The sequence below is a fragment of the Protopterus annectens genome, chromosome 4.part1 (assembly GCF_019279795.1).
Source record: "Protopterus annectens isolate FY-2018-M chromosome 4.part1, PAN1.0, whole genome shotgun sequence".
Classification (NCBI taxonomy): domain Eukaryota; kingdom Metazoa; phylum Chordata; order Ceratodontiformes; family Protopteridae; genus Protopterus; species Protopterus annectens.
This window is the reverse complement of record NC_056734.1, coordinates 698513676-698540472: the sequence shown is the minus strand read 5'-3', so window position 1 is coordinate 698540472 and position 26797 is coordinate 698513676. Positions and strand designations below refer to the sequence as shown.

Below are 26797 nucleotides of genomic sequence, written 5' to 3'. Positions count from 1 at the left end.
TCGAAGAGGTAAGAACAGCATTAATGAAATTTAAGTCAGAGAAAGCAACAGGCTCAGATGAAGTCATGGCAGTGATCAAGATATTGGGGAGGGTTGATTGAGAAATGTCTCCTGACGGTATTCAAAATGTTATAGAAAAATATGTCCCATATGACTGAAGAGTAAGAATTCTCATGCCAGGGTATAAGGACAAAGGCAACATTCACATGGTAAATTTCATGAGGATCAGCCTCATCAGAATTTGTGGGCTATGCCTTTCTCCATCAGTAATGATCTCATGGTAGGGTTGGATGTATAAATAGCTGTGTTCTAAAAATGTTTTATACTCCTACTAGAAAATGAAATATTATATCTTGTTGTTAAAATTCTTTGCAATTCCATATCCTATTGAATTACGTGTGGTCCAACAATCTTGCTTGAGGCATATAAATCTTTACTACAAGTATTATATTGCATTGCTAATAAAAAACATTTATTTCCCTCTTACTTTTTACTAAATATGCCATCTTTAAATATACTACTTAAAATCAGTTTTCTTTTATTTCTTAAACATGCCTTCAGATAAGTGTTTTTTTTTTTACATTTACAGTTTTGTATCCTGTATTTAAAAATAATGTTATTAAAAACTTTGCCTCAACCAAAAAAAATCCATTCACTGCAATTACGACATGTCCTTAAAAATTCACCACAGGACAAAGAAGTCATTAATGATTCTGGATTGTGGCTTCTTCTGTGTAAAAATGTGGAAGGATACAGTTCTTTCCTAGACAATCTGATGTCGTTTTCATTCATTTCACAACCTGTGTGTTCAGGTCCGAACCTCTGATCTGACTTGTTCACATCTTATAACTTAGAGTCTGACTCTCGAGTTCCTCCCTTAGCCATAATGCCACTGTCCTCCAGATTACCTCAAATGTCGTTTGCCATGCTTGAAAGCAGTCAAGATTTTTGCCTCTCAAGTCTCTATTTGGGGTTGTGAGTGGTTTAAACTTTTCCAATGTTAAACTTGGTTATTATTCTTTATATTTTATTTCTAATTACTCTTCTATTCACTTTTTTTATTAATTTATTATTTTCTTGGTTTCTTGCAAATTTTAAATAACTGTATACCTTCTGGTATTCCTGTCCCTCTACCAGTGTTGGTAGTTTGTTTCCTTTTCTAATCTCCTTCTGTCTTAATCAAAACAAAAAAAAAAAACTTTTTTTTTCTTTAAACTATCTGGTATGACTGAAATATGTACCAGTTTCAAAAAATGCACTTCCTGCGGGCGTAAGATCCCAACTGTGATGCCCACAGGGAGTGTGTTTATTGCTTAGGCCCTGGTCACTTAGATATCTCATGTGATATTCATGCAGGCTTTAATACTCAAGCTCTAGGTGATCGCCGAAACAAACTTATTTTGAAGGGCCTATTTCCCCAGTCTGCTGTTTCTTCAGTTGGAAATTCCAGAGAGTCAAAGGTTCATCCCCCCACTAAGAAATCCAAGGAGCCCAGGGAGCACCACAAATGCTGTCCTGCCTGGTCTGTTACCAGATCTTCATCTGAACCACCAACTAAGACCTTAAAGCTGTCAGACCTGAAACTGTGGATCCGACACAGCCATTAATGACTTCTCCTCGGAGTTGAGCTCCCAAATTCTCCTCAGAGCATGTGTCCCCAAGACTAAGATCTCCTTTTCTGCATGAGACCCCTAAGAAACTTTCAATATCTCCCTCCACCTCTTCCTTCTTAAGATCTTCCTGGAGCCTACCCAAAGCAGAGGTGGACAGGATGAGGAGAAGAGTCTTCAGGATGCAGATTCAGATGATGGTTTTGCTTGCTGCATCCCCCACCAGATCCACGAGCCACCAACCTGCCTTTCTTTCTTCAATAACTCCTTCTCTGATCTGACCTCCTGTTTCAGAGCCCTCAGATCCAGGGGCAGCCAGAGTCAACACAACAAATCCGATGACATTATCTTCTTCAACTCTGAAGACTTCTCTGATCCGATCAGCTCCAGCTCTGTTGGAGCATGATTGATCTCGGAGCCAAAGTGGCAGCATCATGTCCAAGGGGTTTCCTTAGATTCCGAAGCTTTCGGAGATGTTGTTTCCTCTCGGCGCCTCTGTGCTAGCCAGCTGAGCTCTGACAAACCCCTTCAGCTTGGGGAATTCTGGAAGATCAGGGATTGTTTGCTCTGAGAGCTTCCTCTCCAGAGTGATTGCCACTGGACTCTGTAGGTCTCTCTGTGTTCAAGGTGGTGGAGGGGTACTTTCTCAGGCAAGAACTGCCTTGGCTCTACCTCCCTCAGATCCTACCCCTGTCTTAACTTCTGTGCCTGAACCTGCTCATCCTCCACCTCTGGGACAGCCAGCCCCCAAGAGCTTCCAGCCAGCTCCACCCACAGAGCTCCCTGTCTCTTCCAATACCTCCCCGGGGCATCCCACAGAGGAGGTCCCCGCAAGAGACCGTGCAAAAGGAGGCACCTGAGTTCCACACAGGAATATTTGACCTAGGACACCAACTTTGATGAGGGGGAAGGGTCCCCAAGATCTCCACCTGATGATGTGTCCTTTGGAGACATCCTTGAAATCCTACACCAAAAAGGTGATTGGTCTTCCCAAAGCTCTTTCTCAGAGGAGTCTGTGTTTTTGGAAGCCTTAGGGCTGGCCCATCTACATCTTGGCTGAACTGCATGCAGATGACCTCATAGAGTTTGTCTTCCACAGGGCATGGAAGGAGCTGGACACCATGGAACCCATCCCAAAAAGAGCTGACAAGTTCCTGAGTGCCCCTTCAGGTAAACCATACTAGAGAAAAGGTAGCCCAGTAGATGTCATGGTTGTTGCTCCAACCATGAAAAAGGAGCTAGCCAAACAAAGCTCCACTGTCCATCCACCTAACAGGGAGTCTAGGGCTTTGGACAGGTTTGGGAATCAGGTGTACTCATGAGTAACGTTCGCATTGTGATCGCTGAATTATTTGGCTCATTTTACCAGGTTACAGAGGGACTTATTAAAGGAACTGTCTAACACTGCATCAGGGTCCATGTCCAAGAGGAACAGAAAACATTTTCCTCTAGGATGGCTATCTTACAGTCTATCTCAAATCCATCTATGAGGCTAATCTCGCATGCTGCAGAGGTACTTCAAGGGCCGCCAGTTTAGGCATCGCAATAAGGAGACATGCCTGGATGCGACGTTATGACTTTGGGGAACCATTCAAGGTGTCATTGATCAATGCACCGTTTGTTGGATCATCATTTTTTGGCCCAACCGTGAAAGACACACTCTCCAACTGAGAAAAAGACGAAAAGACCTTGTCTGCCATAGGAATTCAGTGTTCTACCCCACAAAGGCCTTTTTCTAAGAACCAACGTGGAGATAAGAAATTGTGGTTCAAAAATCACAGGGGGGGCCTTTCCAGGATTCACAAGAAGATTCTTCTCGTTAGAGGCAGAGGGAGAATAGACACTGCCCACGTGGCAGAGGAGGTCCGTAGAACCAAAGTTCTAGGGATTCTTTCTCAGACAGATCTTTTCAGCACTCCTGAGCACTTGCCTCATTGCCCCCCTCTGTAGTTAGGGGGGAGCCTATCTTTGCACCAGAATGCCTAGCTAGCCATTACAAATGACCAATGGGTGCAAAGAATCATATCCAGAGAGTATTGTATTCCATTTTTCAAAACTCCCAAACCAAAGAAAAATCTCCCCGATGTTCCACCCCATCAGAGGGAGTCAACAGCCTTAGACATTACAAAGCTGCTAGAAAATAGGGTCATCCATCAGTTCCTACCAGACCAGATAGGATCCGGAATTTACTCAAGGTTCCTTTTAGTACCAAAAAAGACAGGGGACCTGAGACCGATCCTAGATCTGACATCCCTGAACAAGTCCATGAAGAACTCGAAATTCCAGATGGTCACGGTACAGTCTATTCTTTCCTTTCTCCAGAAAGATGAGTGTATGTGCTGTATAGACCTTCAAGATGCATACTATCCACATCAAAATGGATAGGTGCCCATGAAGGTTTCTCCACTTCAGAGCTGTGCCCTTTGGTACCACAGCCCCCAGGGTATTCACCAAATGTATGGCAATAGCTCACTTGAAACTGTTCAGATTCACAGTATTTCTTTATCTGGACAACTGGCTGCTGACCACATCAACCAGGCATCTACTCATGCAAGCCAGAAATTATCTGCTTCACCTAAAGAACACATTGGGGATCACTATAAACACACAAAAGTCTCAACTTCACCCATTCCAAGTGATAGACTTTATAGGGGAGTGTCTGGACACACGCAGTTGTCTAGTCTTCCTACGTCTTAATAGAAGTGTGTCCTTAAGGTTACATAGCAAACAAATTCTAACCATTCCTTCACCAACAGCAGAATTAGTCCTTCCTCAAAGCACTGGACTCACTGGCTGCATCTATAATGTTGATTCCAACAGCTCACCTTTGCACAAGAATTGTACAATGGACTCTAGCAGTACAATGGTCCTTACATCGCTGTCCTTTGAGTCACCCTGTAAAACTATCTCAAGTGGCTTCTCTCGAGGGACGTTGAGGAAGGACATCTGTTTATTCTTCCTTCCCCCAACACCACATTGACCATGGATGCATTCCAGTTGGGGTGGGGGGCATTACCTTTGACAAACTGTTCAAGACACATGGTCAAGGCAGGAGACCTCTCTGCATGTCATTGTTCTAGTGATGAGAGCCTTGCAGGCCTTACAAAGCTTTATTCCTCAAGTGACTATTGCTATACAAACAGGCAACAAGTCAGTAGTCTGGTACATCAGCAAACAGGGAGAACTAGATCTTATCCCCTTTGTTGTGAAGCAATGAGAGTTTGGCAGTGGGCGATCTCCTCCAGCTGCTTTCTGGTAGCAATGCACATACTGTGGAAATCCAGCATTCTAGAGAACAGGCTAAGAAGAACTTTTCTGATGCCTCACAAGTGGTCTCTAAATCAGTCTGCATCAAATAAGATATTCCACAAATGGGGTCTACCTTGCTGTGATCTCTTTGCATCCCCAGCCAACAACAAATGCAGCAGGTTCTTTGCCCTAATCCCTCCTCAGGGACAATCACCAAAAGAAGCTCTAGTCCATGTTTGGTCCTCCGGTTTCCTTTATGCTTATCCCCCCTCCCACCCTCTCCTCCCCAAATTTCTTCAGAAAACGCAAAGGTTGAAGAGCAAATTTATCCTCATTGCCCCCTTCTGGCCTAGACAGGTCTGGTTTTCCTTCCTTTGGTCTCATCTGATACATCCTTCCTGGATGCTGGATCCAAATCCAGACCTCCCTACCTCATCCCTCAGGACAAACTCACCCAAATCTAACAGGCCTCAAATTGACCACATGGTTTCTCCACTTCTGATGATAGCTGGACATTCCAACCTTTCATCTCCAGTTAAGAAAATCTTGGTGTGCTCATAAGGCCTCCACAAGAAAAATTTACAAAATCAAATGGAAAAGGTTCTCTGTTTGGGCTCATCAGAAACTTTTAGATCCCTTTACCACTCTGACCCCAGCAGTTCGTGACTTCCTTGCCTCAGTCTTTCAGGATGGAGCAAGCTATTTCACTGCCAAAGTTCAGTTGACAGCCATATCCAATTGTCATAGGCAAAATACTTCTTCCAAATTGTGCAAGGCCTTTCTTAGAGGTACCCTTTTACTTAGGCCTCCAGTCAAGATCCCACTCCTCAGTGGGATCTCACTGTGGTCTTACAAGCCTTAGTTCACTCGCCCTTTGAACCTTCTGCCAAAGTGGACCTCAAATTCTTGTCATGGAAAACTATTTTTTGGTGGACATAACCTCAGCTAGAAGAATTTTGGAAATACAGGCACTTTCTTCCAGACCATTCACAAAAACAGTCACTTTATGTAAAATCCATCCTTTTTGCAAAAAGTTGCTTCTGAACACAGTATCAACCAAGTTATCATTCTGACAGTATATTCCTTCTTAACTTTCAGAAGAAGGGTGAATATACTCTTCACCATCTTGATGTGCATAGACAATTGCATTTTTATCTGGACAGGACTAAAACTTTCGGGAAATCTGACCAATTGTTTGTTTCCTTTTCCAAAGTAAAGTTGGGAGAACCTGTTTTCAGGACAGCTCTGCCTAAATGGATAACAGCTTGCATTTCTTATAGTTACACTGCAAAATTTATTACCCCACCTAGCCTTGTAAAAGTACATTCTACTAGATCAGTGTCCACCTCAGAAGCTTTTTGGTGTAGAGTATCCAGTGATGATATTTGTGCAGCTGCTTCCTGGTAAATATGCATACCTTTGTTACACATTCTAAATTAGATATTATATGTAGAAATAGAGAATCCTTTTGTTCTGTGGTGTTGTTGAATATCCTTCCATGAGGGCCTCCCAAAATCAGTGTAGCTGGGGACTCTGTCCCACAGGTTGAGGAAGGAATGAAAATGACAACATCAGATAAAGAAGTTATGTACTCTCCATAATGTTCATCTGTGTTGTCCATTTTCATTCTTCTTCTTCAGCCTTCCCCCTCCATCCCTCTTCCTTCTGGGAAGATTTACAGAGGTGTTTTAGGAACCACTGTTCCTTTTTTTTTTAATAAACATCTTTATTAAATTATCGCATATGGCATAAGCAATCTCACATTTATATAAATGAAAAACAAACAAGATGACACTACTTTAGTTCAAAACATTATACATCACAGACACCATTGAAACAACTGTAGTTGCAAACATTATACATCACTTATAATCAATCAAGTCATTGTCAATTAAGTATTATATGGATCATTCAAATCCTGCCTCTTAAACCTAGTACTTTCTCTGCATTTATTGTTCCCACAATTCCCATTTTCCTATGTAGTTTGCTCCTTCCTTTTTCTAAAGATCCCAGTTCCAGTTGTTTTATCTCTGTTAGTATATTTACTACTTCTAGTAAAGTTGGTCTAGACTTTGATTTCCATTTTCTAGTAATTGCTTTTTTGGCAGCCACCATGATTAGACTCTGCAAGGCTTTACTATGTCTAGGCAATTCCGATTCTCTATCATAGCTCACAAAAATCATCTGCAGGGAATACCAGGAACCACTGTTCCTTTTGAGGTCTTGATATTGGCGTTTCTCTCTTGGGATAAATTTCCTTATATACATTCATGTGTTGTGCATATTCAGCTGCAGCAAACTCAATCTGAGGTAATCTGGAGGACAGGGGCATTATTGGTAAGGGAGGAGCTTGAGAGTTGGATCCTAAGCTATAAAAAGCAGCCAAGTCAGATTGAGGTTCGGACCTGAACCCACAGGTTGAGGAAGAATGAAAATGGACAACACTGATGGAATGTTATGGTGAGTACATAACTTTTTTATTTAATTATTCTACCATTTAATTTAATTAATCTGCATTGTATTTATTTATGCAGGGTGGTATTTCATTGTTAGAAAATGTTTATTTTTAATATGATCTCTCTTCCTTGAAGGCTTTATTTGTAAGCCAAGGCAGTCGAAGAGTGATGCAGTTTTAATAAGGTAAAGTTTAAAAGGCATTTGTTGCAGAGTAGTACAAAGTAGTATGAGATCTGAGCAGTTTGGATTCAGTTTAGAATACAGCACAACTGACTCAATGTTTGCAGCGAGAAAGATAGTTGAGAAGAAGGGTGGATATGAGAAAAAAGTCCAACTGAGCATTCCTAGACTTGGGGAAACCATATGACAAGGTCCCAAGAAAGCTGATTTGGACAGTTCTGCACTGGTTTGATGTCCCAGAAACATTGGTGGAATTAGTGCAGGCTATGTACATTGATTCAGTATCAAAAGTATGAACAGTGTTCGGACTCACATAAGGGTTGCCAAGTGGGAGTGGATGTGCATCAGGGTTCAAGTCTGACCCTACTGCTGTTCGTACTGGTGATGAGCTGTGTTAACAAACAGATCAGAAGAGACAGATCAGTAAAGCTTCTGTATGCATTTGATTGATGTGGAATTACAAGAGTCTGAATAGAAATTTAGCAAGCGATAGAGGAATGAAATGCAGCACTGAAGACACATGGGATCAGACTGAGTTCAGGTAAGACAGTTGTCATAGCAGCAAATGGGGAAATTAGAAGAAGATGAATATTGAGATAGAAGTGAAAATAGGTGAACTGGTTAACAGCTTCATGTATCTGGTGCCTTGTGTGGGGGGTAATAGATGGGAAATCTAAATGAAGAGGTCAGAGCTAGAATCAGAGGTTCTGTAGCCAGCTGGCACAAAAAAATCGTAAAGAAGGTAAAAAGTAAGGTGCAATACAGTGGTGCAGCTAATATTTCTGTATGGTGCAGAAACATGAGTAGTTGAAGACAGAACAGTGGAGGAAGCTTTGTGATGATGAAGATTAAGTGCCTGAGATGGATAGTATTGTGTGAGAGAAGGCCTAGAGCATTCGGGCATGACTGTTACAGAAGGTAAGAAAGAGGCACTAAATCGAGAGAGGTAGTGACAGTTAGTGCTACAGCCGTACAAAGTATAGAAAATAGGGAAAAGGGGGACTGTTGATGACTATGATTATACACACTGTACTATATATTTTTTTCTAACTCTGCTAGTTTTAGAAACAGCTCTTCTTGAGAAGCCTTTATACTCTGCCTCAGATTTTTGCAGTTTTATCAGTTCAGCTGAATAACTAGTTAGGGCTTTGTTGATTTTTCCCAGCCTTTTATTATATGAGTTGATGTATTCCTTCAGTGTTTCATTTATTGCAATAATCTTGGAGTATATTTGATGTATTTTTTTTTCATTTAAATTATTGGAAGCAATCTCTTGAACCAAAGCTGAATCTTGAACTGCTTTTTGCAGAACAACTGCAGGAGCCTTCCCAGCCAGTGTTTTATCTACAACTTTTCTGATTGACTTTCTTTCATGTTCTCCAATTTTCTTTTTTGCTGGCATCCAGGCAGTGTACTTAATAGCCAGTAACTGAATTTTACCCAAATAACCATTTCAGTGCCACTGCATTTTCTCAGTTTATATTTTCACAGTGGAAGAGCTGAAATTAAGCTGTTGCTCAGTGTGCAGCCATCTTGGAAGTCGATACCTGCAATAATGTAAAGCATCAAATATGTAGATGAGATGACACTCAAAACTGTTAGTTCTTATTTACCATTTGCACACTTTGAATATTAATCCTTGCTTATGTTGGCAACTTCCTGTGTTTGTTTATGTCTTACTTTAAGTTCTTTTATAGTTCAAAGGTGGCTAGTGGGCATGCAGACTGAGACCATTGATGTGCTTTGCTGAATTGCCCTAGAGCACTGTCTAGTTAAGTGACTTTCACAGCATCACACAGTAAGCAAGTGGAGGTGGAAGGAATCTAATCCTTTACCACAGGAAGCAGCTTATCAACAATCTCATAGTTTTTAATCTTGTGCACTAACTGCTATACTTTAAATTTTTTACTTGTATTGTTTTGCATTTTATATGCTGTGGCCTTGCACAGGTACCACAGGAGAGTTTCCTATGCAGCCTGTCTTTTATGTAATACTTTTGTCACAAGAAACATTTCTTATGGGATTGGTCAGTGTTAATTCCTCTTGGAAGTAGGCCCTGATTGAGAATGACTTACCAGTCCTCTGAGTCATGGTAGGACCTGTCTTCTGAAAGTGCGGACTTGAGCCTGGTTAATTGTGCCACATTACTGGAACATCAGAGTGCCAAGAAAGACATTCCTATCAGCTGCCACTTTGTAGGTTTCCTCACATGGTGCTGGCAGTGCTTATCCCATATGTGATGGCATGAGGTATTCCCAGCTACGCCAGGAGAGGTAGGGCAGTGTGTAACATGCCAGCACAGCTAGCTGGAATTTAGTAAATAATTATACATTATTTGAATATCAAACTGATTTTTTACAGATGCTTGTGTTGAAAATGGATTTGTAAAGTTGCTTGTGTTAAAAATGTACCAGTAGTGGGCCCTGACTGCATTGTAACTGAATTAAATATGTTAACAGAGGGTACTGGAAATGGTACTGCGGTGGTGGTGCTGCGGTAGCGTTGTTGCCTCACAGTTAGACATTGCCCGTTCGATTCTCAGTTAGAGCGTCTTCTGTGTAGCGACTTGCGTGACTGGGCATTCCTTCGTTGAAGGTTGTGCGTTAGGCCCGGCAAGCCAGTATGTAAAAATCTACTGCCAGTCATTAGCGGACCGGAGTTCCGCTGTGGCGACCCCTAACCGGGAAAAGCCAAAAGACACAAACAAACAGAGGATACTTGAAGAGAAGAGTTTAAGCTTTGCTCCAGCTAATTTGGGAAAATAGAAACTAAATTACTGGGCCTAGCCCATAAAGATGTTCTCACAGTTTTGAATGAAGCCAGAGAAGCAATATCTATAAGAAGTCTGGTTTGTTGGTCTCTGTAGGAGGAGTAGACATTTGTAATTGTTTTATGACTTCCAGAAGCTACACCAAATCTGAGCAATGCTCTTTTGTGTGTATTATTGACATGTAAGTGCTAAATCCTGGCAGTTTCTAACCGTGGGGGGGGGGGGGGTTGCATGGGAACAAACGTCAGATGACCAGATGCATGTGAAGTCATTCTGTACAGAAGTAATGTTTTAATATTAGGTGATACAGAAGTCTCATGGTAGTTTGTTTCTTGGAACCTGACATAGAAGGATCACTCACCTACTTCATCTTGCCTTGCTGTATTAAGTAAGTATTAATATTAGGTGATACAGAAGTCTCATGGTAGTCTGTTTCTTGGAACCTGACCTAGAAGGATCACTCACCTACTTCATCTTGCCTTGCTGTATTAAGTAAGTAGGAACAGTAATTCTCTAGATCAGTCAAGAAAATATAGTGAGAATAGTTAAGTATTGTTTTTTCTGTAACTGTGTGAATCTTTCCATCTGTGTTATTTTTAATATTTCCTGTGAGTGAAATTCTGGTGTTTACTTTAAATAGATATTTTTTTATTTTCATGTTATTTTATTATTTATTAGTTATATTTAAATTTTTCATTGTGGCTGGTCCTTCAGAAACATTTTAGTCTTTGGGAGTACTTATATCTATTGGCGACACTGTGGCAACTCCTGAAGCCTGGCTGTTTGGTCAACATTACCATTTATATTAATATTAATTTCACCCAGTATAATTGGGTACCCTTGCAAGAGCCTTAGGTAGCTGGCTTTGTACTTTATAGTTTGGGCAGAAGGGAGCACAGCAGGTAAATATGTGCCAGCCTTTCCCAGTTGTGTGTGTGTGTGTGTGTGTGTGTGTGTGTGTGTGTGTGTGTGTGTGTGTGTATGTGTCTGTGTCTGTCAGCTACTTGGATCAGGGACACGAAGCACTGGTTTCACAAAGAGGTGCTGAAGGACTTGGCTTGGACACTCAACTGAGGACTTAACCCTATAGGTGTGCTAGTAGGGAGCCTTATTGGGGCCCTGGAGTGAGACAGATATAAAGAAACCTAGATCCCGGGCTGACTGTGTTCCCTGTGGGCTCTTAAGGGAAGTTGTGCTTGATGCAGAGAGGTCTGCATCTGGAAATGCTGAGTGTATCCATTTGTATTCCAAGTGAACATCCCTCTCCAGTGTCAGTGGTGTTGATTCAGGCTCCCTGATTACTGGCCCAGAATGGAGACATCACACCATAATTGATTGAATGGCCTCAGGCCTTAATTAATCAGACTTGAGGAGTGACCATCAAATCACATACTCATGAATTGGCAGACCTCAGGCCTGAAGCCCTTCTGTGACCTTCCTTGGACTTAGCAGTGTTAGCTGACACCTTCTTGAGGAAACAGAGGTGGATTGAGGCTTGATTAAAGCTTGTACCCTTCTGCACTCCTTGGGGTGGCCATCATCTCCACTGTATTATTTGTTTGTCTTTGCAGGGAAGTGCTTATGTGGACCCTGAAATGCCAGTGATTCCAGAAACTGTTATGGCTCATCTGCTGGTGTCAGACCCTTCTCTCTGAGCTCTGGAGTGGTGGAAAGTTATGACCTAGGTCCTTTTTCTCCAGGTTGTGGAGCAGTGGGTGATTCCTTACACTCCCTTTGTATGATTTTTGATGCTCAATTTGCCAGGTTTTTGAAGACTTTCACTTTGCCTGTCGGTTAAGGGAGCCCACTTGTCTTTTTTTTTTCTCCTGGTGTAGGGTAAGTGGGCCCATGCCAGAAGAGGTTACACACAAATCTGCTCAAGCATAAGGTGATCCTTGCCTTTAGGATGTGTGAATGGAGTTGATATTCAAACTTACCTGCTTTAATCAGATGTCCAGGCTCTAGTATGATATATAAACAGAATAGCATGCATTTATGTCTTTTGTTTCAGAGTATGTTGCTCATCTTACAGTAAGCCATTGGTTGAGGCATTACTATCACAGGAATTTATATCATGGAAAAAGTGAATATGGTGGTGATTTCTCTCAGCTTTTTTTTTCCCAGTCCTCTCCTGGAGCTGAGGATAAGGGGTGGGAGGTAGCCTGCTGGCTGAAAATCCACCAGGAATAGGGCACCCTGGATATTGATCATCTCGCCACACAGTGAAGAATGTTTTTTGTACAACTCTACTCTGCTTGTCAGGGTTGGGGGAGGTGGCAGTAGGCACCTTTTCCTTTTCACTGGTGAGAAGGATCATGTATGCCTTTCCATTTTTTCCTCTGATTCTGCACTTAGTAACACCTAAATTATTCCTCCTCAGTAGCCCTTTTGTGGCCAAGAAGGGTGTTGTTTTATGATCATAGCTCCCTGCAGTATTGGATTCCATACCGGTACAAGCCTGGAGCCCTCCTTACTTGGGGATGCCATCTGCCTTCACCTTTTTTTGGCCTTTTTTTCATGTGTGTAGTTTTCACTAACTTTTCTCTGATCTGCCAAACCTTCTGGCTGAGATCTTTGATGTCAGAGAAGCTGCCAGAAAATCGCAGTTATTGGTATATTTCATTAACCTTCTCCATTTTTTGTGGTGCAGTATCCCTGTCTGCCACCATCTGTGAGTCTGCATATGATTATTACCTATTTTAGACACTGTTTGACCTGGTCTTCATTACCCTGTTGTCAAGATACATGTTTCCACCACTTTTGAGATATTAGAGCTGTGGCATAGTGCAGTCTTGAGAGTTCCTTAAGAGACTTGTACATATTTGATTACTTTTATTGAGCTTTTCCTAGGAACTTGAACTTACATGACTGTGAGGTTTGCCTATTCTCTTTTCAGTCTGGCTGTTTTTTTGCCTCTGAAGCTTGACATTTCAAAAGGCACCGTCCTTGATGACTATTTCTTCTACCCCAACATCTTGTAGTTGCATGCTTTTATTGGTCTTGGACTCTGTTCTTTCACAAGGAGTGGGTGTCTCTGAAGACTAACCCACATTTCCTTCTAAAAGTTACCTCAGAACTATACCTAAATCAGTGCATTTATTTTATTAATTCCTAGAAACAAAATCTAGGAAGAAAAGAGGAAGGGAGAGCTTGTTCTACCTTTAATGTGCATCATTAGCTTGGCTTTTACCTGGAAATGGTGCGTGAACGTAGGAAGATGGAATAGCTCCTCATCCCCTTTGGCAAGGAAGATGGAATAGCTCCATATCCCTTTTACTTTAGGTAAGGAGGGTTTTGCGGTCATTAAGTAAACCCTATCCAAACAGAATGTATCTTTTTTTTGTTTTGTTTTCATATCAGATGTCTGATCTCCCCTTGGCCTGTATGAGCAAAGTCTACTTCAGCAAGGGTGTGTCTGTCTCTAGTCTATGTTTCAAAAGTGTGTCCATTGTGGACATTTGTGCTGTGACCACTCAGTTAGTCATTAATACCTTCACTAAGCAATTACACTAGAACATTATTCCAACAGTTAGAATGCTGAGTGCTTTACCAAGGTGTCACATGGAAGCCTGAGACATCACTTCATAAATCTGTATGGTTCCAGGCTCCCAAGAAAGTGTTTTTAAACTATTTGTTTGGGATTCATAGGTTGGTACTAGGCTATTGGCCCTAGGGCCTATGCAAGCCTAGCCATAACAATTCCCTGGATATTTCTTCCCACAATATTTACTTTTCTGGGCCCCTGTCTAGCAGGGCGACTGACATGATCCCCGGGGTGAATTTCCTATCTCCCATCCAATCATCAAGGTTCCTTTTGAAGAGGGCCAATGAGGCGCTCTGCTTGACATGTATGGGCAGTCTGTTCCAGAATATGGGGAGTCTCTGGGTCAGGAACCTATCCCTCCAGCATGTTTTGTTCATTGTGATGACAAGGTTTAGATCCCTGGAGCATGTGGCTCAGAGGGATTGGGATTTCTTTAAGTGTAGCATATCTAACAGATCAGGGTTTGACATGGCCTTGTATGTTAAGCAGAGATCGCCTCTGAGTAGACGATATACCACAGAGTATAGCTGGAGGTTTTTTAGACGGTCAGAATATGGCATCTACTTTAGGCCTGTGATTCTTTTAGTGAGGTATTTCTGTGGCCTTTCCAGCTGTTGCAGATGTCTTGTGAGGTACATACCAAATGGGGCATTATACTCTACAATGGGTCTAATGAGGGATGAGTACAGTGGGACAATGACCTTCTTTGCCACATAGAAGGATTTCCTGACTGTTGTGGCGATGTGGTTATCGAAAATGAGACCACTGTCCACCTATGTCCCTAAGTCTCTCATCACACTTTCGATGTTAAGGGTCCCGCCGTCTATGTGGTAATTCATAGGTACATGTTTTTTTCCAAAAGGGATAACTATACATTTTTTTGGCATTAAGCTTGAGCCCATGGCTCTAGGCACCAGGCATCTGTTTCTGTAAGGCCTTTTTGTAGAATATCCACATCATTTGGGGATTCAGTAGTGGCTCCCAGTTTGCAGTCATCTGCAAACTTTGTTAGCCAGAGTCCCTTAGTGTTGGCCTGTACTTCAGAGAAGTAGATGCCAAACAAGAGTGGTCCCAGGACTGAACCCTGAGGTACTCCACTTGTCACTTGTCTGGAGCTGGATTTGTAGTCGGCTACTTTTACAGTCTGGGTTCTGTCAGTAAGCCATTTGGCAACCCATCGAGTGACGTAGGGATTTATGCCCAGCTTAGTAAGTTTATCTATGATTCCAGAGTTGGGGGATGGTGTTGAAGGCCTTGGCGAGGTCCAGATAGGCTGTGTGGACCACCTTACCCTCGTCCACAGCTCTGGAGACTGATTCGAAGAAGTCAATCAGATTCAGGAGACGAGATCGGCCCTTCACAAACCCAAACTGGGTGGGGTCCAGTATTTGAAGGTTGCCAATGTCTTTGTTTATAAGTTCCATGATAATGCGTTCCATGCCCTTGCAGATCAGGCTTGTCAGATGGTGGGACGGTAGTTCCCGGGATCCAAGGCGGATCCTCCCTTGTGGAGCGGGATAACTGTAGCTGTGCACCACTCAGTGGGCACAAAGCCTGAGGTAAGGCTGTGATTAAACATGACACTTAGGTGAGGTGCCAGTTCATCTTGTAGTTCATGTAGTACACAGCCTGGGATGTCATCTGGTCCCATTGATGCTGTATTCTTAGCTTTGGAGAGTGCGGTTTCTACCTGTGTGGCCGTGATTATCGGAATTTGGCAATCTGTTGGTATTGAGATGGGCCCTTTAGGGGGTGAGAGGGGGGGTGAAGTTGGCACTAAATCGATCTGCCAGGATATTGTCAATATCCTTGGGATCAATATATTTAATGCCATTCTGTTGTAGCTCAGAGCAGATCTGAGCATTGCCATTTAGATTCTTGACATAACTATAGAATGCCTTGTGGTTGTCTTTGGAATCTTTGGCAATTTTATTTTCGTAACTAGCTTTTGAGGATTTTATGAGGGATCTCAGCTTCTTACTGAGGGTGGTGAGGGAGTTTTTTGCATCCTGGGATTTTCCTCTTTTCTGCAACAGTTTCTTCCTTCTGTTGTGTAGTTTGTTTATAGCAGGGGACCACCAGATTGGCTTCCTTTTTTTGGAGAAGAGCATCTTGGTTCTATTTGGGATGGCACGATTCATGCATGAGTGAATGTGCTCGTACTGTGCCTCAGTGTAGGATTCTGCAGTCGAACTTCCAGATCCTGTCTGCGTGGGTGTTGTGAAGTTTGTTACTTCTTACTTCAGTAGCATGAAGTTGGCTTTGGAGAAGTTTTTTAAGGAGGTTCCTTACTGGGGGTGGGGTGGGATGTGGATGTCAAAGGTGATTTGCTTATGGTCATACCTGACCAATGAGGGGGTGACCACTGGTGTGGAGCATCTATCTCCCATGTTGGTAATGACCAGGTCTGGGATATTGGCTCCCCTGGTAGGGCAATGGATTAGTTGATCCAGGGCGTTGGAATTTATGAATTCCAAGAACCGTTAAGAAAAGGAGTTGGTACCCAAGTAGTTTTCCCAGTTAATGGCAGGGTAGTTGAAATCACCCATTATTAGGGTGTTTGGTTGTATCTTAATATTTTCCAGTATGTTTAGAAAGGTGTAGTGAGAATCTTGGGGCATGGTGGGGGATCTGTAGCAAGCTATAATTTGGATTGCAGTCTTACCTAGTGTTAGTTGCACCTGGAGAATTTCAGATGCATTGTGTTGAGCAACTAGCCTGGAGGTGTGAATATCCTTGGTGAATATGGACACTCCTCCACCTTTAGTGTTTCGGTCTTGGTTTTGTGGCCGAAAAGTGTGGTAAGAATTATAGCCTGGTATTGCAGGGGTGCTCTCTGGAGCCTTGAACCAGGTCTCAGTTACTGCACAGATATCGATGTTCTCCATTTTTAGGAGTGCCTCGAGAGAGTGCATTTTGAGATTTAGACTTTTAGCACTGAGTAGCATTACCTTCAGATTTTGCATGCTTGTATCTGTTATGGTGGTGGTTTTATCCTTTGAACCTTGCCTAAAAAAGGCACTATAGGGATGGCAAGAGTTTTAGCCAGTAACCTGAATCCCAGGGGTGACAGGTGCAGACCATCTCTGGCAAAGCATTGTGGTTTGTCGATCATGTGGGTCCCCTTTGAATGACACCAGAAGCTTAGCCAATTGTTGAAGTCAATCATTTTGTCCTTATACTATGGTATTGCTCTGGGCGAAGGCAGGATGCTACTCAGGGCTAGGGTCATACCTGCCTGGGTCACATGATCCAAGAGCTCTTCCATGTCTCTCTTCATGTAGTCCAGGGAGGTACGTCTCAAGTCATTCACTCCAGCATGGACAATGACAGAGTCATATTTGTACTTGTTGTGGAGTGACCTGAGTGAATGCGTTATGTGGTGGATCCTGGCACCTGACAGGCAGCTGACTGTAATTTTCTCCTTGTTCAGCCTGGTGAGTGGGACATCAGTGTGCCTGACTATAGAGTCACCTATGACTAAAGTGTTGGGTACATTGTCCTGCCTTAGGAGTTGTTGTTGGGTGGCACACTGGTGTTGTGAGCTATGTGTCACTTTGGCTGTGACTGGTGTTTGTTTGCGTTTCGGCTTCGGAGGTCCTTGTTGCTTGGGCAGGTTAATGTTAAGGGCCTCTGCATATGTGGGTTTAGTGTTGCTATGTGTGGGTGTTGATGGTGTGGGTTTTGAAGGGCTATGAGTTGCTTGAGGTGTAATTCAGGTGTTAACCTTCTCCTCTTGACTGTCTAGCACAATCTTGGCCAGAGAGAGCTTAGCTTCCAGTTTGGCTATGTAAGTGCATCTCTTGCAGGTTGTAGTGTTGGGTGGTAGGAGGAGAGGACTGTCTGTGTACATGAGGCAGTTGCTTCACTGCCCCAGTATGCCCAGATACACCAGGTGGACAGGAGAAATCACCGGAAGCTGACCCTTGGACATGCCTGTTTAGGTGCTTTTTTTGTAAAGTTTAAGAGCTGATCTGAAGTAGTTGACTTCATTCATTCTGAACATATGGGTATACGGATCCGATTCGGATCTGAGATGGCAAAACTTTTCAATCATCAGCTCCGAACTGCTCCCTTACCTATATTACATCACTTTCTCCTATCTAGCCCCAGGTCTCATTTGCCACTCTAAGAGTCAGCATCGTGGTCTCTGAGCTCTAAGCAAGGTGGTAAGGTTTTTTGGTCTTTTTGGCGATAGAGGAGTGTGAGTACCTTTCCCTTTTTCCTCCCTTCGCGTTGGTCGTCATGTTGGTTGTAAAAAAAAAAGTTTTAAGTGTTTTGTTTTGTGATACTGGTTTCCCACCTAGGCCCAATCCCTGTTAAGTGTATGTGTGTGTGAGTGGGCCGTTAGGGCTTGTACTGTTTCTACTATGGCTGAACAGCCGAAGATTCTATTTAAGAAGTGCACAGAGTGTGATCATAAGCTCTCACCAGCCGATGGCCACACTCTGTGTGTTCTATGTTTAGGGGTCGCCCATCTGTCTGCATCCTGCGACTTTTGTTCAGGCTTTAACCCCAGGGCGTTGAAGGATCGTCAGGCTAAGCTTGTGGCTAAGGGTCTGCTGCCAGCTTCTGCCCTTGAGTCTGCCTCAGTCTCCTCCCCAGCCAGTGACACTGTGCAGGCAGGGACTCAACCTCCCGCCAGGCCTGCTTCGTTGGAGTCGTCCCAGAGAGGTAGGGACAGAAGGGAGAAGGAGAACCGCCACAAAGAGAGGGACAGGCCCAGGAAAAGATCACCGGACAGGGAGTCTTTCTCCAGCCCCTCTTCAAAGGTACCCAGGTCTCATTCTCCTCGGTTCCGCTCTCCCCGTTTCTTGCTGGAGCCGACAGAGTCTTCAGAGCCGAGGCACTCCCCTCAGATCCTGCCCAGACCCGAGTTGGTCGCTTCCTCCAGGTCGACTCAGAGCATCTCCAACTTTGATATGGATAGGCTAATGAGGAGGTTCATTCAGAACCAGATTCAGATGGGGGGTTTACCAGGGCCCTCTCCCATTGGAGAGGGTCCTCCTTCTTCAACTATGTTCCATCCTATTCTCTTTCCCCGATCCGACCTGATGCTTTGGGGTTCTCGGATCCGAGATCTTTTGGAGCTGTTGGGTCGGCGCCGATGGTTCTCGTGTCCTCTACGCCGGCCGTTACCTTGAGTTCCTCGGATCCGTGGTCGGGGAGTCAGACCCGAGGGTCGAGATCTCGCTCTTTCGGATCCCATCCTTGGTGCCCGGACTACCCCGCTGTCGGATCTGATCCCTGCTTCGGTGCCAGGGAGAGCCACATCTTTACGTTCTACGGAGGTGTGCTCTCCATCGGCCATCGGGGCATTGGAAAGGGTTGTCTCCCAGGGGTTGAGACCATAGCTCACCTACTCGGATCCTACACAGACCCCTCTGATTTTGGATTCTGCTCCCATTACTCTGTCGCAGAGACAGCCCGTGCCAAAGAAACCCCAGGTTGTTCCCCTCAGAGAACCTCTGGAGGCTTACGAATCCTCTCCAGAGAGTCCCACTGGAGAGGAACCTCGTAAGCGCAAGTGTAAGAGGAGGCACTTGGACTCCCCTGAGTGCATTACCACTGATACGGACTTGGATGAAGTAGAGGGTTCCCCCAGATCACGTACCGAGGACGTCTCGTTCGGAGACATTATGGAGATCCTCTGCCAAAGAGGAGGTTGGTCAGCCCCTAAACCCTCTGCGGATGAGTCCATATTCCTGGAGGCCTTTGGCGCGGGCCCATCTACTTCCTGGGTCTCCCCTTCAGCGGACCCTTTGGTGGACCTTATCGCCACTAGGGTATGGAAGGATCCTGACACAGTAGAGCTTATACCCAAAAGGCCAGACAAACTTCTTTCCCCACTGTTGAACAGGCAGGCATGTTCTAAAGGAGCCCCGGTAGACGCTTTGGTGATTGCAGCTGCCACAAAGAAGGAAATGGCACAGGAGAGTTCCTCGGTTCATCCACCAGACAAAGAGTCTAGGTCGATGGATCATTTCGGGAAGCGCATGTACTCGTCAGCGACATTTTCTATTCGTGCGCTGAATTATTTGGCACATGTTATCCGACTGCAGCGAGACCTTATATCGGAATTAACTGAGTCGTCCTCGGAGCCTCTGTTGCAGCAGGACAAGCAGTCTTTCACTGCGAAGATGACTACACTGAAATCAGTGACTAATACCTCTATGCGTCTCCTCTTTCATGCTACGGAGGGAGCCGCTAGGGCTTCTGGTACAGGCGTTGCCTTGAGGTATCACGCCTGGATCAGGTTGTGTCAATTTGCGGACCCCTTTAAGGCGTCTTTCATCAACGCCCCTTTTGATGGATCATCCCTATTTGGGAAGACTGTACATGACGCACTAACCCAGAGTGAGAAGGACGGAAAGACTTTCTCAGCTGTCGGAATCAGCTTCTCTAACCCCCAGAGGTCCTATTCCAGGAACTAAAAGGGGCAAAAGAAGATGTGGTTCCGGAAATCACAGTCCTTTCGTGACACTCAGGAGTATTCATTCCCCAGAGGCAGAGGGGGACAAGACCAACGCCGTCCCAGAAACTTCGGGTCTAGGGAACCCTTTTCTGACAGACCCGCACAGCAACCCTGAGGGGTTGCCCGGCTGCTCTACTCTGGAGGCAGTCGGGGGAAGATTTTCCTTGCATCTAGCAGCATGGGAGTCCATTACTGCAGACCGCTGTGTGTTAAACATCATATCCAGGGGATATTCTATCCCCTTTATTTCATGTCCCATTACTCCAGCATGCCTTCCAGATGTTCCACCCGCTCACAGGGAGGCTGAAGCTTTAGAGGTTTCAAAGCTGCTACAAAAACGAGCCATCGAGCCGGTCCCCCCAGATCAATCCAGATCAGGCATCTACTCCAGGTTCTTTTTAGTGCCAAAGAAGACAGGGGACCTCAGGCCCATTCTGGACCTGTCTATCCTCAACCTGTCGGTAGAGAAACAAAAATTCCAGATGGTCACGCTACAGTCCATTCTACCGTTTCTGAGAGAATGCGACTGGATGTGCTCGTTAGAACTCCAGGACGCTTACTATCACATCAAGGTCCACAGGAGCTCCAGGAGGTTTCTACGCTTCCGGCTAGGGGCCAGTCACTTTCAATTCAGAGCCCTACCCTTTGGTCTCAACCACAGCCCCCAGGGTGTTCGTCAAGGTTATGGCGGCCGTAGCGTCTCACCTGAGACTTCAGGGCATTCAGGTATTCCCCTACCTAGACGACTGTCTCTTTGCTGCATCCACCAAACGTCTCTTGTGTCAGGCCCTACACTACTTCATCGATCTGGCTTACAAGTTAGGCATCACGATCAATGTCAACAAGTCACACCTGGGTCCAGTTCAGATCATAGACTTTATCGTGGCAAGGTTGGATTCGATTCAGTCAAAGATTTTTCTAACCCCGGAAAGGATAGAAAATCACAGACTCCATGTATAGGCGATCCTGGATCACTCCAGTAGTCGAAGCAGCCAATGTTCTCAGGGCCCTGGGTTCGATGGCAGCCGCAATCTCTATCCTCCCTCTTGCACATCTTCACATGAGGGTCCTTCAGTGGAATCTGGCAGTTCAATACTCCTGGCTAGACCTTCCGATGGATTTCCACACCCGAATCAATCGGACATGCAGAACGTCACTACAGTAGTGGCTTCAATCGGCAGACATTTTCGTGGGGCACAACTTTCTAGCCCCTCCGGCTCAAGCCACGGTGACCGTGGACACTTCCCAGCTCGGGTGGGGGGGCGCTTCCTGGGAAGAACAGTCCAAGGTATGTGGTCCCCTCCAGAGACCAAGCTACACATCAGTGTCCTGGAGATGAGGGCAGTGTTTTTAGCTTTGAGAGCCTTCCACCCTGTCCTACCTCTGGGGACAGTAGCTGTTCAATCAGACATGTCTGTAGTCTGGTATATAAACAAACAGGGAGGGACCCGATCCTACCCTCTTTGTCGCGAGGCCGTGAGGGTTTGGGAGTGGGCCATATCCACCAGCCGGTTTCTCATAGCAACCATATCCTGATACGCTCCAACATTCTAGTGGACAGTTTCAGCAGGGCAATCCTTCTGCCTTACGAGTGGTCTCTGAAACAATCAGTGGCGGAGAAGATTTTCCATGTTTGTGGTCAACCTTGCTGCGATCTCTTCACATCTCCTTCCAACGTGAAGTGCAACAACTTCTTCGCTCTGATTCCCACTCCGGGGGATGTCCCCAGGGACGCTCTAGTCCATGCTTGGCCTCCTGGGCTACTGTATGCTTATCCCCCATTACCTCTTATTCCGAAGTTCCTTCAGAGAGCTTGCCGGCTGCAGTGCAAAGTCATTCTCATAGCTCCCTTCTGGCCACATCAAGTGTGGTTTCCCTTTCTATGGTCTCACCTGCTGGTTCCTCCATGGACTCTAGATCCATGCCCGGATCTGATTTCTCACCAGTCGGGCTTGCCCCTGCCCAACTTGGACAGTCTCAAGCTGACGGCGTGGCTGCTCCAATTCCCATGATCATCAGGACTCCCGGACTTTCGTCCCCTGTTAAGAATATTCTGGTAGCTTCTCTTAAAGACTCCACTAGGAAACTCTACAATAGCAAGTGGAGATGTTTTTGCGTTTGGGCCTCTCAGCACAATCTGAACCCATTTACTGCCCTGTTCCGGTCATACTGGATTTTCTAGCCGATCTTTTTTGATCAGGCGCTATTGCTTCCACCAACAAGGTTCAGCTGGCTGCCATCTCTAATTTTCATGTGGGTGAAAATAAGGTTGCTCTGGCTGCTGCCAAATTGTGTAAAGCTTTCCTGAAGGGCACTTTTTTATTGCAACCACCAGTTAAAGAAACAGTGCACCCCTGGGATCTGACTTTAGTTTTTCAGGCTTTGACCCCCCCCCCCCCTTCGAGCTAGCCGGTTCAGTTCAGATGAAGTTCTTGTTGTGGAAGACAGCCTTCTTGGTCACCATCACTTCAGCCGAGAGAGTTTCAGAGTTGCAGGCTTTTTATCCTCCTTGCCCCCCTATTTGGTTTTCCACAAGGATAAGGTTTTGCTGCTTACGAACCCTTCCTTTCTTCCCAGGGTGTCCTCAGCAGCCAATATTAATCAGTCTATAAATTTGCCAGTCTTCTTCCCAAATTTCCAAAATAGAGGTGAACGTAAGCTTCATTTATTGGATGTCCATAGACAGCTTCGTTTTTACCTGCATAGGACTAAACCCTTCCGGAAGTCGGATCAATTGTTTGTATCCTTTTCTTAACCATTTTTGGGCAAAGCAGTTTCAAACGTGTTCTTAGCAAGGTGGATAACTCTTTGTATTGTACAGGTTTATAAGGACAAAGGTTTATCTCCTCCTTGTGTATTGAAGGCTCATTCCACTAGAGCAATGGCCACTTCTGCAGCTTTCTGGTCAAGAATTCAGTTAGACGATATCTGTGTGGCAGCGACTTGGGCCAATTCGTACACATTCATCTCTCATTGTAAATTGGATCTTATTTCTAGAGGGAGAGCATCCTTTGGCTCTGCGGTGCTCAGAAATATACTTCCATAAGGGCCTCCCAGGAATATTAGTAGCTGGGGACTCTGTCCCATATGTGCAGAATGAATGAAGTCAACTACTTCAGATAAAGACGTTATGTTCTTACCATAACGTTCCATCTGAGTAGTTAGACTTCATTCTTCTGCACCTTCCCTCCCTCCGTCCCCCTCACTCTTCAGGTTTTTCCTGTTTAGGATTGTGGTTATGTTGCCATTTAGTGACAGCAAACTCGATCTGGGGCTAGATAGGAGGAAGTGATGTAATATAGGTAAGGGAGGAGCGTGGAGCTCGGAGCTGATGCTTGAAAAGTTTTGCCGGCTCGGATCCGAATCGGATCCGTATACCCATATGTGCAGAAGAATGAAGTCTACTACTCAGATGGAACGTTATGGTAAGAACATAACTTCTTTTTTTTCTCTTACCTTTACAAGGTATTCTGCAATTATAGGCTGTTTAGTGCCTATGATTAATTTCTCCTTATTGACAAGGAGAGCTGAGTGCTTGAATTGGTTACAGGCTTCCTAGTGCTTTCTTCTAAAGTTTAAGAGCTGTTTTCCCTTACTTTTGCAAGGTACTTTGCAATTATAGGCTGTTTAGTGCCTATAATTAATTTCTCCTTATTGACAAGGGGAGCTGAGTGCTTGAATCAGTTTCAGGCTTCCTAGTGCTTTCCAGCAGGTTCTAGAGCAAGTGTTTGTCACAGGGGTTCAGATTTTAGTGCTGCTACTGAGAAACCAGCTAGTTCTAAGGGAAAATTGGAAGAGCAGACTTTCTGGCACCTGGAATAATTTAACTGTAGCCTCGCAGTGCTGCACGATGTGAAAAATGTGCAAACACACGCGTTTTTAAGCCAGAAAGTTGAAAGGGATAGAAATCAGCCCAAAAAGGCTAATAAAATTACAATTTCAGAGCTGGAAACCACTCTTCTAGCGTTAGATAGGCAGTACAATGCTCACCAGTCCCACTGGTAAGCAGTAGGACTTCCCACTACCACAGCAAGGTCAGGATAGCTCTGAGCACAGAAAATAAATTCCTGTGACAAGCAAAGCCTGGGATACGGACTGGCTAGAAAAGGTGGGAAACGAGCAAACAAGATAGTATTTTTTTTTGTTGAAACAGACTAAATGCAATAATACAGTAAATAAACACAGAAAAGGCTAACACACTTGAGTGTGTATTCCTAAACAGTAAATTCAATTAAAACTCTACAAAATTAGCAATTTAAAACTTTTTAAATGAAGTAAGGCAAGTGCACAACTGAAAAACGATTTAAGAGGCAGTAACACAGCAGAATAAGTAGGTAGTCTATATATACAGAAAAGCAGCTAAAACACACAAACACTTCAGCTGCAGTGCAACCTACAGCACTTGAGTTGTAGCAATATTAAGTCAATTACAGTTATAGTAAATGCTCTAAAATATACTCTATATTTCCAAAATGATTGAGAAGCACAGTCAGAACCAAGGAGATTCAGGCAAAAATTTTTTTTTTGAAAGGGAAAAAGGAGAAACAGAAGGCCTTATCAATCTGTATTAGGTAGAATGAGCTAATGACACTAGACTGGGAGGAGTGTCCCAGATCAGATTTACAGGGGCGGGCAACTGCAAAGCCACCAAGTATAACAGCAAGACACCAACAGGGAGGGGGGTGGAGACGATACTAAAGCTATTATCCTACACACAGGCAGCACTACAGAAAGCCACAAAATGAAAGTTTTTAAACAGATAAAGGAGCAATGAGACTCTACAGAATGCTTTTATAACTGCAAACAAATCAGTTACCCATGCAGATTAGTTAATAGCAATAAAAATACACTCAAAAACTGTGCAGCAGGCAATAAAAAGTGCTATATATAAATTGCTAGAAACAATAATCAGTATAAATAATCGAAATAAACAGGATACTTATGTATCTCAGCTAATAGTTGTAGTCAACACCTCTCCTCCACTCTGCTCACCCAGGAGCACTGCAAGCCACTGTGTAAGTACTCCGACATCTCAAACGGTCTTTGTGAGGGCCTGTTGCTTTGGATACTTATTACTGTTTTGCCCCCACCCCCCCTTTTTCTTGGATGATCCCTTGTCTGAGAAGTCAGTCAAGTTTATAGTTTTACTTCCTGGTTTATTTAAATGTATGAAACCAAACAAAAAGGAAAGGAGAGAGTGCTGCAGTATGTCCACCAGTCAGAGGGAAAGAGAAAGTGCTATAGTAGACCCCTTAGTCAAGGCTGATCAAGGCAAGGCTGGTGTTCATGAGCACAGTGCTTAAGAACTATGTGGTTTAAGTAACACTCGGACCTAATCCCTGTTTCACTATTTCAGTTGCCTTACTGCTAAACTGCTAAAGTTTATTTATGCCTTTTCCAGGTGTGCTCACTCATTTTCATGATGTAGCACTGCTAAGTATGGGGCTGAGTGCACTCTCATTAGTCTGATGAGTGAAATCCCATCATGCGCTTGTGGTAGATACACATGCTTTCAAGCACAGCAACTAGAGAAAGCAATAGTTATATGCTAAGAGAAGGTCCCCTGAAGAATTCTAAATGGTTACCCACAGCAGTGGGTCCTCACAGTGATTGTCTGGCAGTGAGTACTCATGTAGCTCTTATTTCCCATTATTTGATTCAGATTAGATGATATTGTGCAGCTTTTTCACGGTTTCTGCAAAAAAGTGGTTCTTAATACTGCCTCTGACCTTTCTTCCCATCAGCCTGTTGTCATATTCCTCTTTACTACCAAGTACAATTAAAATTTGATGGAAGAAGTGGATTGGTACTTTTTAGACATGTTAATAAAAACACGTTTTCTGTAACACTGCCAGAGCTAGTATTAAGGTAATTTTCCCTGTGTAACTGTAACGGAACTGTTTGTACTGCATGGTAAAGTGAATAGCATATGTAAAGGAGGTAAGAGAATGAAAGTTACAAAGGTTTATCGATTGTACATGGACAGTAGCTACCGAATATCATTTGCCTTTGCAAGCAGTACTTATGTCTTAAAGGTTGTGTTCTTGTTTGACAGCTGGGAAATGCAAGACATTCTCAGACTGATGCAATTTCCTTTATGTATTAACTCCCACTGGCAACACTGTAGCTAATATGAAGAACATTACAGTACATCCAGTTAAGTTTCTGTCTTTTGAAATTTATGTATAGAGTAATAGAAGCATATTTTATTGCTGATTGTTGTTACCTGTGCTTAAAGGGTTTCCTTGAAGCATGCGAGAAAGGACCCCTCACTGGTCACAAGATATCTGGAGTGCGATTTGTTCTGGAAGATGGTGCACATCATATGGTGGATTCAAATGAAATCTCCTTCATCAGGGCTGGGGAAGGTGCACTAAAACAAGGTATTTTATGACAGCTTACTGCTGAACCTTTAATCTCATTTCTTGACTTCACTGGAACTTGATGTATGATAATGGGTCAATTCAGAGCACAGTGATATTGGAAGACTTATGCAAGAAATCTGTTCATTG

At 43.9% G+C, this 26797-nt stretch overlaps 1 protein-coding gene across 1 annotated transcript in view; it reads left to right on the top strand.

Annotated features, from left to right (window-relative positions):
* GFM1 (G elongation factor mitochondrial 1) overlaps positions 1 to 26797 on the top strand; it is a 1399365-nt gene that overhangs the window by 1263073 nt on the left and 109495 nt on the right. Inside the window, 4 exon segments of the mRNA XM_044070477.1 lie at positions 3853 to 3871; positions 15847 to 15861; positions 22822 to 22827; positions 26524 to 26668. Coding sequence (XP_043926412.1) covers positions 3853 to 3871; positions 15847 to 15861; positions 22822 to 22827; positions 26524 to 26668 — 185 coding nt within the window.